The 15,178-nt window shown below is 35.5% G+C and overlaps 1 protein-coding gene across 4 annotated transcripts in view; it reads left to right on the top strand.

The window, feature by feature from the left end:
- Window positions 1-15,178, top strand: part of CNKSR2 (connector enhancer of kinase suppressor of Ras 2) — a 272,213-nt gene that overhangs the window by 40,032 nt on the left and 217,003 nt on the right. For all 4 annotated transcript variants that reach the window (XM_090264455.1, XM_090264454.1, XM_090264453.1 and 1 more), the window contains exon 2: window positions 13,146-13,309. In XM_090264455.1, the coding sequence (XP_090120581.1) occupies window positions 13,146-13,309 (164 nt within the window). The remainder of the gene's footprint in view (window positions 1-13,145; window positions 13,310-15,178) is intronic.

Here is a 15,178-nt window from a genome sequence, read left to right as displayed (position 1 = left end):
CCCCCTATTATGGGCTTTTGGAACACCATGTAAAGGTACCTTTCCTTCCCTTCAATTTACTTGTCAGGGTTGCCTGTGTGATTCTCAATTTAATGTGCTTCTTTCCCAGCAAGCTATTAGCTCCATGAAGGCAGGAACCATGTCTGTTTCTGCTCACCTTTTTGTCCAAACTCCTTAGAAAAATGCCTAGCACATAACTAGACATTTGATAAACATTTGTTGAATGGAAGTTGGTATCAGGAATTGGAAAAACAGTAGGGTGGGCATCCTAATGTTGGGGACAGGAAGAGAGGGATTCCTTAGCTCAGCAAGCTAGCTGGTTAGAGAAAAATCATATGGAAGTCTGGGATGTGGTGGAAGAATAAGAAACAGATAGTTATTGATTTAAGAACCAGATTTAAATCTGAAGAAATCAAGAGTGTTAGGGGAAGCCTGGGGCTGAGATAAGCCAAGATTGGATGTGTCTCCAGAAGTAAAGTTGGATCAGCAAGTTTTGCCCTTTACAGTGACATGACTCAAGGGTTGTCCCTACCCCCCACCCCCACCATGAGAGACAGCTCCCTCCTGCTCGTAGGCATGTCCTTCCTAGACAAGAGAATCTCTCCCAGGATGCAAAGATGCCTGACTATTCTTGTGCTACTTATTCCTTCAAAATTTATTTGCGTGGCACTTGAATACAAAAAATTTTCCTTCTTGGTGTGTCTAATGTACAATTTTAAATAAAATTTGCACATTGCTGAGACAATTTTGGCATGTCTCATACCCAGTAATATTGTTTACAGATTAAATGAAAATATTAAAAGGGATGGCAGCTGTATTAAGTCCCATTGTGATTAGGCAAATTACTTTTCATGATAAATTAATTAACTTATGTGAGATTTTATATTGAAGAATTCCATGTAAGATTTACTGAATTTGTAAATCATTGCCTTTTGTGGTTTCATTGTAGTCAATAAAGGAAAATTGTGTTTCTATTAGAGAAATTTGATTTCACATGGACATATAGGAGTCAGATATAAAATGGTAACTTACAGCTGTGGCTTTCTTATACTCATATACCTCTCCAAATGCTTAAGTCTAATTATTAATATTTGAAAGTAGCAAATTTAGGCTATTTAAAATCAATCCATTAACTTCTACTTTTTTCTTGTGGTAAAATATGTACCACTTAAAATTTGTCATTTTTGCCATTAAACTGTTTAATTATAAAATGCACACATTAAAGTTGTTATCAGCACTTTTTTTAAGTGTAATGTTCAATGCCGTTAAGGATATTTACATTGTGCTACCCTCACCACCATCCATCCACAGAACTGTTTTTATCTTACAAAACTGAAACTCTCTACCTATTAACCACTTACTCTCATTTCCCCCATCTTTTAGTCCCTGGCAACCACCAATCTACTTTCTGTCTTTATGAATTCCACTACTCTGGATGGCTCATAAAAGTGAAATCATACGCTCACTCTGTGTCCTTTTGTGACTGACTTATTTCACATAGCATAGTGTCCTTAGGGTTCATCCATGTTATAGCTTGAGTCAGAATTTCCTCCTAAAAGCTGAATAGTATTCCATTGTATACCACATGTTGTTTGTACATTTGTCTCTTGATGGACACCTTTTGGCTATTGTGAATAATGCTGCTACTCTTTGAGACCTTGCTTTAATTCTTTTGGATCTATAGCCAGAAGTGGAATTGCTAGGTAATATGGTAGTTCTATTTTTAATTTTTTCAGTAACTACCATTCTGTTTTCCATACTACATGTGACATTTTGCCTTTCCATTAACATTGCACAAGGGTTCCAATTTATGCACAACCTTGCCAACACTTATTTTATGTTTTGTTTTGATTTTTTTGCTTTGGATAGTAACCATCCTAATGAGGATGAGATGATATCTCATTGTGATTTTTACTTGCATTTCCCTAATGATTAGTGATGTTTACCTTTTCATGTGCTTACTGGCCATCTGTACCTCTTTTTTGGAGAAATGTCTTTTTAAGTCTTTTGCCATTTTTAAAATCAAGTTATTTGTTGTTGTTGTTGTTGTTGTTGTTGTTGTTGTTGTTGTTGGGTTACAGGAGCTTTTTATATATTCTGGATATTAATCCCTTGTCAGCTTTGTGATTTGCAAATATTTTCTCCCATTCTGTGGGTTGCCTTCTCACTCTATTTAAAGTGTCCTTTGATGAGCAAAATTTTTTAATTTTGATAAGGTTCATTTTATTTTTTCTCTTGTTGCCTGTGACTTGTACTTTTTTAAGTCAAAAGTCTGTAAATATGCATTTCAAGATAAGAAGTATGACAAAGGAGTTTTCACTTTAAATTGCCATTAAATTAAGTGAACATATAGGCTGTAACCCCAACATATTTTAGGCACCTGATAACTATCAATTTTCCAAAGATGATTCAAATACAATCCACTTGTTCATTTTTACCATTATAAAAGAGAAGCCCTGTAAGCTATGTTCTCCATAGAATTATAACTTCTTTTGATAAATTGTAACAGCTTTTAAGTCAGTAAATATAAATATTTTTTTCTGTCTTCATAATAACCAATTATTTGATATACAGTATAATTTTTGGAAAAATATATTTCAGCATTGCTGTAAGAAACAGTCCAATGAAAAGTTGTATTTATTGAAAGGGTTTATTGAAGGTAGTTTTCATTACATCACACAAGGATTACTACCCAGTGTTACCAAATAGCAAGTTGGGGTCCTGCTGCCTGCTGCCACCCTCTAGGCAAAATTCCAGAGGCAAAGGTTTGGTGATAAAGGAAAGGAGTCTTTATTCAAAAGCAGTCATTTAAGCCTATCAAGTCACAGCTTTAATCACTTAAACCTATCAATTAAGGCTAAACTCTAACACCTGGGTTCTCCTAGCATTTTTTTCCCCCTGTTAATTTATGTAGGGTTAGTTTACAAACTAAAACAACTTAAGATACTAAAGCTACACAATTTTGGAAGAATGGCAGGCTTCTGCCTCAGAGTCTGTTCCCTCTAGAACACCCAAAGAATAAACCTGCTACTCTCTGCCAGGCCAGCCCCATCCTAGGCTGTGCCTGGAATTCCTTCCCATCTAGAATACCATCTGTTGGGAAATGCAGGCAGCTGCAGCACCATCATCCAGGCATCCTCCAGGAAGAAGAGCCTGAGGGCCCAAGCCAAAGCCAGAGCCTGAGAGAGTATCAGCTCAGGAGTCAGAAAAGCTTGAGTCAGAGCCAGAGTCAGAGCCTGAGACAGAGCCAGCTCAGGAGCCAGAAAAGCTCGAGAGCCAAAGGGTCAGCCCTCTTTTTATTTCCGTTGGCTTTGGAGGCATTCAGCTTCTCAGACAATCCCTTCCTAGACTGCTTTTCATAGCCTTGGCAAACTCCTCCTATAGCTTCTCCTACTTCTGTATCACCAGGAGAAATCTTTTTTCTGCCTTTAGTGCTAGGAATGTGTGGGTTTCTCTGAAAAACTGGCTTGCTTTTCTCTGTTTCTTTTGTTTTAAATTTTTTAATTGAATTTATTGGGGTGACATTGGTTAATAAAATTATATAGGTTTCAGTTATATCGTATTGTGTTTACCATCCCAAGTCAAGTATGAATGTTTTTAACTGTGTACCTAGTCCTGTTTTCTTCTGCATTAGCTTCTAGAGCATTTAAAGTAAGTGTTCTAGCTTCTCCCACACTTTAGCAAGTCTAACATTCTTCATTGGTATGGATTTTTTATTGTATTTTTTCCATTGTTTCTGGCTCCTATTTTAAGACTAATTTTATTTTGTCTTAATGGTATTTTTTTCATCTTTTAATTTGTGCTATCCTGCTGAGTTGTGTGTGGTTACATAAGTGTAAATAATGTACTTAAATCCTTTTTGATACAAAGTTTGATTTAAATATGGTAAATGTATTTTAAAACAATGTCTCTAAAGTTTTAAATGGAAATATATTTTTGGCATGACTTTTAGTATGGTCCAGATAATCAGTTTGGGAACAATCTTTTCACCCCTCTTCCACTCCTTCTAATGTAATGTAGCCTTAAAGGGCAGGGATGAGGAATCAGAGGGACTTGGAGTTAGACCTTTCCTTACTGTTTATTAAATGGGATAAATCTTAATTTTCTTACCTGTAAACTCAAGATAATGATATGTAATTCCTCAGATTATTCTAAGGATTAAACGAGAAAATATTTGTGAAGTGCTTTAAATGGTGGTTGTCATACAGTGAGCACAGAAAATAAATGGAAGGGATTACTGTTAATTAGCATCAACTCCTCAATTTGAAAATAATGGAATACTATGGCGAGCTTAGCATTTTCTAAAATAAATTAAAATAGGCTAAGTGACACTAAGTTCAGAGAAAATTGTTCTTCCTTTTCTGTTTTATGTGGTTTTCTTGGGATTCCTTGTGAAAAGAAATCATATACTCTTTGTTATAGAGCAAATGCTTGCTTGTAGGCGGTAACTGAAAGATGTCATTGAAGAACATAAAAGGACTTCTCAAGACAGCATGTATTATATTCGTTTCAGTGATATCTAAAAACTGTTTGCAGTGTTTCTCCATTCATTTGAAAGTAGCTTCAGATAGAATGTCAACCATGTGCCCTACACTGTATTCAATTCATCAGAGTATCCTAGAATGGAATTCAGTCCTTGGTAGGTTTAAGTAATATTTTTCTCACATAGGTCTGGAAGAGTGTGATTTTTATTAACCACTTTCCTACATTATCTCTTCTTCATTTTAATAACTGTATGTTTCTATGAGCTACATTTACCTCTTTCTTTTCGCAAGTGTATAAATCTAATTTATTGTTGAGAACTTTGTTTTTCAGTCTTGAAATGGTCTGATGTCATCAAAATAGATTTAGCTTCAGAATCCTCTGGGACTAGGTTTTAATTCTTGTTTTGCCAGTCACTGTGTACACTTACTTGATCTTACAAAGCTTTAGTTCCATTTCTCTCAGGCTGTACTTCCTCAGTTTTCTTTTCAGATTTGCTTCTACCAAAGCCTTTACATTTTGGAGTTTTTTAAGACTCAGTTCTAAATCCTCTCTTTACTCATATTCCCTAGTCAGACTCAGTAACACTTGTGGCTTCAATTTCCTACCTGTATACCAATGACTTTCAAATATATGTCTCGAGAGCAGACCTTAATCTTGACTACTCAACATTGTCCCTGGCTGTCTCAAAGGAACTGTGATCCTGTTATGTTCAGAAGGAAACTACTTCTTTGGTGTTGCTGTTGCCTGTGAATAATATCACCATTTTTCCATATCTTTGATTTAGAAATGTAGGCATCATCTTCCTTCCCATTGCCTCATCTACCTCACAGAGCCAGCCCAGCACCAAGTCCTGCACATTTTATCTTCTTTCCAATCATCTCTTCTTTCCTGCCATTATCCTAGGACAAGCTACTAACATTTCATACTTACATTACTACAAATGCCACCCAACATGCCTCCTTTTTGGCAACCTTCAATTCATTTACCATACTACCGCTGGAGTAATGTTCACAAAACACTTGTATTTCTTAAATTGTTTATTGTTTATGCTATTATAGTTGTCCCAATTTTCCCCTTTTGTCCCCCTTTCCCAGCAACCCCTTCCCACAGTAGTCCCCACACCGTTGTTCATGTCCATGGATGATGCATATATATTCTTTGTCTAATCCCTTCACCTTCTTTCAACCAGTCCTACCTTCCCTCATCTCTTATAGCTGTCAGTCTGTTCCTTGTTTCTGTGCCTCTGATTATATTTTGCTCATTAGTTTATTTTGTGTCTTAGATTCCAGTTATGAATGAGATCGTATGGTATTTGTCTTTTATTGCCTGACTTATTTCATTCAGCATAATAGTCTCCATGCTACCTATTTCCAACCCCTCAGTACCTTCTCATTTCTCTCAGGTTCCCAGCCAGTATTCTGAACATGGCCGACAAGACCCTGCATCATCTCGCCCCAGACCCATTTCTCTAATCTGATCCTGCTTTAGTCTCTTCCTCATCTCTGCATTTCAGCCACATAGACTTCTTTCAGTTTTTCAAATGTACAGTGTTCCTTTGAGCACAGAATCTTTGCATATGTTGTTTCTCAGGTATATTGTTCCCTCTCTACCCCTCCCCTTTGCCTAGTTAACTGTTGAGCTTATGGGTCATAGTACCATCCTCAATTCCTCAATGAAGCCTTCCATTCCTGACTTCCACATCAGTAGAGGCTAAGTCTCCATTTTTGTCTTTCATAACACAGTGTGTTTTTCTTCCATAACAATGGCCACAGCTTGTGTTTATACATCTATTTTGGCAATTAAATGATTAATGATTGTCTTCAACATAGTAGTATTAACTCCATAAAGTCAATGGCCATGTTAGTTTTTGCTAGAGATTTGATTCCCAATGCCTAGTGCATAGTAACCACCTCAGAAAATATTGATTAAATGAAGGAATGACTGAATATGTATCAGGTGCCTACTGTGCTCAGTGCTGTGTGGGAGAGTTCATGATGCTATCCTTTAGGGCTCTATAATCTGTTGGGGAAATGAGACACTAATACAAAGATTATAAAGAAACAGCATGGGTAATAAATACCATTAAGTGTAAAGATCTATAGATATTAAGAGAAGAGAGGTCCATTTGATTCCATGTACAAGACAAGACAGGATTTCAGCAACTAAATATGTGAAAAAGATGTTCTGGGTAATAGGAATCACATTAAGTAAAGAGTTGAGTTGTTCAAGTTGGCTACATTTTAGGATATATGAATGTATGAGAGATAATGGTAGAAAGATAGGTTAGGGCCTGAATTTGGAGGTCCTTGAATGGCAGAATAAAAGATGAAAAGCTTAGATGTCTTTAAGCTTCCTTAAACAAACAAGTAAAACATTGATTATCTATTAAGTTGTAAAATGAAAGACATAACTAATCCCCAGGTTTGCAACTAATCCTTTATGCTCAGTCTAACTATGATTTATATTAACATTGTTTTTCTGTTAATAAAATATTATTAGTAAGGACTGTGAAAACTTGCAAAGAGAAAACAGTTTCAGTTTTAGTTAAAACTGTTTCTGCAACTAAACATTAATTTGGGTGAGAAAGTATAGTCTGAAAAATATTGTATATACATTCTTAAGTATATAATAACATTAAGCTCCATGATAAAACACAGTCTTTGTTTATTAAATATGTAATTAAAATCATTTTAGGCTCTTTTTTAAAAATTAAAATATGAGCATACAGTATAGTTGTATATAATATTTAGCGATCATATTATTTTTAAAGAGTATTTAAAAGTTTTTGTGAGCTGTCCTGAAAATCACTTTGAGAAAAACTACTTATCCAGCTGATTTACAGTGTTCTGCACACAAAATTATGAACCCATTAAGCATTGTTTTGTGCAAAGTGCCACTGCATTTTAAAGGCTGCTACCTCATATTACCATATATAAGTATTTAAAAATTGAGAAATTTTAAACAAATTTGATAGTGTGTCTGTTGGTTACTTTGCCCTCTTTAGTTGGCCTTGATGTAGTATATCACTGGATATGTTGTAAGAACTTTTTGTGAGTATTCTGATTTGATATGTCATAAGAAACATGTAATTTTATGTAGTCAAATCTGTCTTTTTCTTTACTGTTTCTGGCTTTGGTTTGATACAGAACACAGTTTTCCCTGGTACTTTTTATTTTTTAACATTGAATCTTATCTGCTACATGGTTGGTACTTGTCTCCTAGTTTCAATGCTGATACAGTTTTCTTCCTTACTTTTGTTTTCTTTTGGTCATTTAATAGGAGAGGGGAGTTTTAAACCAGATAAAATTTACTCTGGTTTAAAATGAAGAACCAGAAACCAATTGTAGGGAAGCTGAATTGTTTTTGCAGACTGGAACAATTGACATATTGCCATCCAATCAAAGTTTTTCTTTTTCTCTGTCTTAAAGACAGTGTTAAATTGTTAGAGAAAGAACAGATCTGAGGAGAATAGAAATGGTGATGATAAATATAGTGGGGTTTGACCTTTCAGTAAGTCTTCCGGAGACTACAGGGCAGTGATTAGTTTCCTACTGCATGTACCAGTCTGCATACTCTACATCATAAATACTTTCTCAAACAGAATTCTGTTTATTGCCTCTGAGCTTTGCCAGTCATCAGGGTGAAGGAGTCTTTTCAAAGGTTGTTAAATGCATCAGTGCACTCTGTCCCAAACTTAGTAGGTGCTTAATAAATAGTTGCTGATTATTATGCTTAGTGAAATAAGCCAGGTGGTGAAAGACAAATGATCTCACCTAATATAGGAAGCTAATGAACAAAACAAATAAGCAAAATAGAACCAGAGGCATGGAACCAAAGAACAGATGACAGCGACCAGAGGGGAGCGGGCAAGGGGATAATGGGGGAAAGAAGGGAAAAGGTCTAATCAAGTAACAATTATAAAGGATCCATGGACATGAAAAAAAAAAAAGTTGCTGAATGGAATGCTGGAAACTCTTCTTCCCTGGTCTGGGTCTTTTATGTCAAACACTATGATAAAATAATGTCAAATGGATGTTTTTAGTTTAATAATATTTTCCAAATGTTATGTAACTTATAATTCATTTGTAATTTAAAAAATTTTATTCTTTAAATTAACCAAATAAAATTGACTATTTGGGTGTTGACAGTTTTATGAGTTTCAGCACATGTATAGATTTATGTAACCAACACCACAATTGGGATACAAAACAGTTTCATCACCCCCAAAACTCACTTCTGTTGCTTTATCGTCACAACCTCTTCATATTCCCAGTCCCTGGCAACTAGTGATCTGTTTTCTGTTGTTATTATTTTGCCTTTTTCAGTATGTAATATAAATGAATCCTTCAGTATAACTTCTTTCACATTGGTCATTTTTTCTCAGCATGATACAATATTCCCTCACTTATCACGGGTATTATATTCTAGACACCCCTGTGATAGGTGAAAATCCGTGAAGTAGGAATCTTACATTTATTTAAGTGTGTGTGTGTGTGTGTGTGTGTGTGTGTGTATGCTTTATAAATCCTTCCCACACACTTATAAACCGTTCCTAGTCCCTTATTAACCTTTCCCACTCCCTTATTAACCTTTTCCACACTTCTATAAACACTATGTTCTTAAACATATTCTACACTCTTAAACCTACGTAACTTTAACAACATACGTATACAGTACCACAAAATCCCACGATATAGGAAAAAATCCATGATAAATAATTAAATATAATATTTTTAAAAATCCTGTGATACACTGAGGCTGTGATAAGTGAACCGCGGTATAAAGAGGGACTACTGTACATTTGAGATCTATCCAAGTTGTTGTATATATCAATAGTTCCTTTTTTATTACTGAATAGTATTCTGTGGTATAGACGCCCCATAGTTTGGTATTCTTTTTCACATTATATCTCACTTGTTAAAACAGATATTGCCTATTTTTATTGGAGGTTAGAATTGTCTAGTGTAATAAATGGTTTTGAAGAAAACTTTTTCTAATTTTTTTGGTTGAACGAAATGTAAAGCTGAGCATAGTTAAAAGCAAAGTGATGGCCAGCTCTTCTCTGAATTAAATCAAGAATTTATATGGCTGTATCTTCCCAGAACTGTATGGAAATTGTTGTTGTTTTTTAACAAGATTATTTTATTTTATTTTAGTTATCTGTTTTTAGAGAGAGGGGAAAGGAGAAAGAGAGGGAGAGAAACATCAATGTGCAGTTGCCTCTCACGTGCCCCCAACTGGGGACCTGACGTGCAACCTAGTCATGTGCCCTGACTGGGAATCGAACCAGCGACACTTGGTTCGCAGGTTGACGCTCAATCCACTGAGCCACAGCAGCCAGGCAGAACTATATGGGAATTGTTAAAGAAAAATATAACTATATAGGTTCTATGTCAAAATCTAATTTTTCTAGAATTTTTCAAGAATTTGATTTATTAGATATTCTGGGTATCTAAGTAGCCTGTACATTTACATGGGTCAGTCAGTTTTCCAATAATTATAATACAGTAAAATTCACTTACTGTTAAAATGCTACTGAATATAATTTTATCATTTTCAGATGGTTTAGGAAGTACCACAAGATCATAAATACAAATTTGCCGTTTACTAGATTATTTATCATTCCATACTGTCCTGTGTATAGAAGAAAAGAATGACTAAATATGCCTTCTGGTTATTTTTATCATAGAAAATGCTTTTACTATCTATAGTAGATGTCGCGATTAATACCTAAATGCTACTTGATACTGACATCCAACCCCGTCCCCCCTTAAAAAATAAACAAAAAAAACCCTTCAATGTTTTTTTAAAAATTAAAGATCTTTGCATTTTAACCTTTTGGCAGGAGGAGTCATGGATGTTTTTGAATCAGGAAGTGGCTTGATCAAAGAGCATATTTAGAGATGTGACAGTGATAGACTAGGCAGAGTGATGTCAGGAGGAGGAGCCAGGCATCAGGGTAGACTGTACAGCATGAGTAAGCTGGTAACAGTGAGATCAGAAATGAAAGGGCAAAACAAGAGCTATTTTAAATGAAGAAATTATGTTTCTCTAACTGACAAGATAAGGGATTAAATTGAGGCATCATTCAAGATGGTTCTGAGACTGGAAAAAAACAGTGAAAGAAACAGAGAAATAAGTTGCTTAGTGAGAATGAGATTTGGAAATGAGGTGGTTGAATATGATGTTATTGGTCATTGATGATCTGGAAAAAAAAAGCAGTGTCAGTGAAAAAAGGGGACTGAAAACTAGCCTTAAATGTACGATCTTTTGCCTTCAGTTATTCATGTATATGAGGAAGCAAAAGGATATTGGATTGATGCATGTTTAATTTCCAAACCTTATCTTGCAGAAGGTACATAGGTTCTCACAAATCCACATATGTTTATCTTTGTTTTTACCGTAAATAATGAGGGCAACAAAACTCTAATGAATGAATTTACATTTTTATGTTTTGGCTGTAAACATCAGAGTGTTCTATTTTTAGATAAGAGTACATGTGTTATGTATAGAATAATGTATAAAGTAAAATTTCCTAGAGTATCAATAGACATTCTCTAACACTCATTTTAAGTGGGTTTTTAAGATTTTTTAAAAAGATTTTATTTATTTTTTAGAGAGAGGGGAAGGGAGAAAGAAAGGAGAGGGAGAAAAACATCAATATGTGAGAGAAACATTTATCAGTTGTCTCCTACACACCCCTAAACAGGGGGCCTGGTCCTCAATTCAGGTATGGGCCCTGACCTGGAATCAAACAGCTGACCTTATGAGTTGTTGGACAATGCCCAACCACTGAAACATACCAGTCAGGGCAGGTTTTTAAGATTTTGAACATTAAATATGATAATTTGCATATTCCATTTCTTCCACGTGTTAGTGGATTTATTCATTTTGTGTTGTCACTCTTCTGTAATATTGATTTACTGAAAATTTGTGCATCCATAAGATATCTCTCAAATGTCACCATTTTGTAAATGTTTCATTATTTTTAGAACCTCTTTTTAGATCCATGATTTTATGTTTATTCGTCTTCCTCTCAGATGGTGGAAAGCAGTATAATTTACTGAAAAAGTCAGAGACATGTAGTTGATTTCAAGCCTTCTTTTCAACTATTTTAAGACATGGTCTTAGATAAAATAGTGTATGTATAGTTTATTTAATGTTTTCAACTGACAAGTGCACAGTTTTCTTCATGGTAAATTTGTGTAGAGTATGGATCAAAATTTACTTTCTATGTTTTATATTTAAATTTAATCTTCATTGTATTTTTTCCATTAGCAATTAGTCTCCTTATACCCCCTACCCCCAGTAATCACCACACTGTTGTCCCTGAGTCCTTTTTCCTTTTTGCTCAGTCCCTCTACCTCCTAGCTTCCCCTCCCCCACTACTGTCATCTGCTCTCCATCCATGAGTCTGTCTCTGTCTTGCTTGTTAGATCAGTTTGTTCATTAGATTCCACATATGAGTGAAATCATACGGTATTTGTCTTTCTCTGACTGGCTTATTTCACTTAGCATAATGTTCTCCAGGTCCATCCATACTATTGCAAAGGATAAAATTTTCTTCTTTTTTAAAATTTTAATTTAATTTATTTTAAAGAGAGGGAGAGTGAGGAAAAGAAACAGCAATGTGCGAGATATACATCGATTGGTTGCCTCTCACACACCCCCAACTGGGGACCCGGCCCACAACCCAGGCATGTGCCCTGACTGGGAATCAAATCAGCGACCGTTTGGCTTATAGGCCAGTGCTCAGTCCACTGTGCCTCATTAGCCAGAGCTTCTTTTCTACAGCCAAGTAGAATTTCATTGTGTAAATGCCCCATAGTTGTTATAGCCACGCATCTACTGATGGGCACTTGGGCTACTTCCATATCCTGGCGATTGCAATTAATGCTACAGTGAACATAGGGGTACTTTTATGTTCTTTCAAATTAGTGTTTTGGATCTCTTCAGATATATTACTAGAAGTGGGATGGCTGAGTCAAAAGGCAGATGCATTTTTAATTTTTTGCAGAATCTCCATACTGTTTTCCACAGTGGCTGCACCAGTCTGCATTCCCACCAACAGTGCACTTGTTTGGTGATTTATTGATGATAGCCATTCTGACATGTATGAGATGGTATCTCCTTGTGCTTTTAATTTGCATTTCTCTGATGATTTGTGATGTTAAGCATCTTTTCATATGTCTATTGGCCATCTGTATGTCCTCTTTGTAGAAGTGTCTATTCAGGTCCTTTACCTGTTTTTTAATTGTTTGTTTGTTTGGTGTTGAGTTTTATAAGTACTTTATAATTTTTGGATATTAACCCTTTATCAGATGTATCAGTGAATATGTTCTTCCATTCCGTGGGTTGCCTTTTTATTTTGTTGGTGATATCCTTTGCTGTGCAAAACCTTTTTAGTTTGATGTAGTCCCATTTGTTTATTTTTTCCTTTGTTTCCCTTGCCTGGGGAGATATATCTGATAAAAAATCTCTATGGACAATGGCCAAGGTTTAGTTGCCTATGTTTTCTTCTAGGATTTTTATGGTTTCGGGTCTAACATTTAAGTCTTTGATCCATTTTGAATTTATTCTTGTGTATGGTGCTTTCTTTTCCTTCTATTTTTTGGGTTCAACTATTTTTTATTCTTATCTTCCATATTTTTCTTTTGCAGGTCTTGATGACTGTTTACAGCAGTATATTAAGAACTTTGAGAGGGAGAAGATCAGTGGGGACCAGCTGCTGCGCATTACACATCAGGAGCTAGAAGATCTGGGAGTCAGCCGCATTGGCCATCAGGAACTGATCTTGGAAGCAGTTGACCTTCTGTGTGCACTGGTAAGGACTTAAAACTGGCAGGAAGGGAAACTTTAATTATTTTTCTCTTGTTTTTTCCCCCCATTTAAGTTTTTTTCTTTTTTCTCTTTTTGGTTCGTTCCTTCTCTTTCTCTCTTCTTAAAATTAATGTAAATGCAAGTAGAAAAAAATCCCCTAATTCTCAACCATTTGGTGTGGTATTTTCCTCCTTCATTGAATTTGCTATATTATACAGTGCCAAATTACAAATTAAAGAGGTTAATAACTCAACTGGTGACATTACATTTGGCTACTTGAATAAATTAAGTTGGAGGTCACCAAAGGAGTTTTCATAGTAGCATTTAGGATATCTAATTGTATATAACCAGTCATAAAATCCATTCCCTTCTTAATTTTTTGGTTTAGGGTCACAAATAATAATTAATGCTGTTTTAGGAAAATTATTCTTAAAATAATAAATTTATTTACATGTTTTTTTATGTATACATCCAATGAATATTATACCTTGTATGGTTCCTTTGTATGTTGAAAGAGAAATGCCTAATTAAACAAGAGAAATCAATGAATTTGGAGTTGAAAAGTGCTGAAGATACAGATTTTGGAGTCTCAAGGATGTGGGGATTAAGTCCATTGATAGAGAGGAGATCATCCAAGGAGGGCATATAGAACATAAAGAACAAAAGTCACAGCTTGACCCTCAGGCTGAGTAGGAAGAAGAGCAGGCTGCAGAGGAGGCTTATGGAGTGGTCAGAGAAGCATGAAGACAACTACAAAAGAATTATCAAAAAAGTAATAAGAGGTATTGCTTTCATTAAGGAACACCAATAATGTCATCAAATTTAACAGGAGTCTAATAGAATAAGCAAGAATAAAAGAACTGACTGAAAGCAGCTTCTAAAGAAGAGTTGAATCTGATACCATATTGGTTGAATAGCACCTCTCATTTAAATATTTCAGTTTTACTGTAATTGTCATTTACTCAAAGAGATATTTCCTGATCACTCCATCACCCTTTAATTATATATTTATAAGTGTGTTTATTAGTTTAATGGCTATTTCTTTCACTAGACTGTAAGCTATGTGGGAAAATTGACTATACTGAACACCTAGCATGTAGCACAAATGCCTAGCAAGAGTGAATGCTGAATAAATATTTTTTGAAAACGGTGATGAAAGAGACTTGACATATTTTTCACATGCTCGTTTGGGGGTCATTTTATTTCCCTGTTCCTGAGATAAGAGAAGTCAGTTCAGACCAGCGCAGACATGTACACCCTATCCCTTAGACAAATCAAGTCGTAGAAATCATGCCTGAAATAAACCAGTACTTGGGGTAAGATACGGGTCCACAGTGTTTTTGCAGACTGCTCTCCAAATCTGAGCCAGAGTGGCCATGAAGGTGCAATTGAAGTGGCTCAAAAATTAGCAACTAATGTAGCAGTCCCCTAGTTGCCCTATCTTCCACAACAGCAATAGTTAGGTATGTCAGAGTTTGAAGTCTAGGATGTATGTCTCATAAACAGGGATCTGCAGAGATGAACCACTCAAGTGCTAGGCTCCTACACTGCCAGTTTGAAAAAGGAAAGATTGATGATTTCAGTGTTACCTACAGAGTCTAGACCTGTAGGCTTTGGAGTCTGACTCATGAACAAGCTCTGCTAACCTAAACTTACTTAAAAGGATAACATCAAAGACATATGTCTAGACCATTTTGATGTTTGAGCCACGGGTCTATGGCAAATCCCTTCATATGCCAAGCTTTAATTTCTCTGTAGTTGTGGGTTTAAGCACTGTAGCATTACATCATTTTCTTGGGAAAACTTCATTATGTGGTTGAGCTGTTCTGGAAGTTAACACAGAAAAAAATAAATCAAAACACTAAATTCATTC

The sequence above is a fragment of the Furipterus horrens genome, unplaced genomic scaffold, assembly GCF_987537825.1.
Source record: "Furipterus horrens unplaced genomic scaffold, mFurHor1.1.pri manual_scaffold_17, whole genome shotgun sequence".
NCBI classification, from domain to species: Eukaryota; Metazoa; Chordata; class Mammalia; order Chiroptera; family Furipteridae; genus Furipterus; species Furipterus horrens.
The sequence above is the reverse complement of the archived record's forward strand: the minus strand, read 5'-3'. Positions and strand labels throughout refer to the sequence as shown.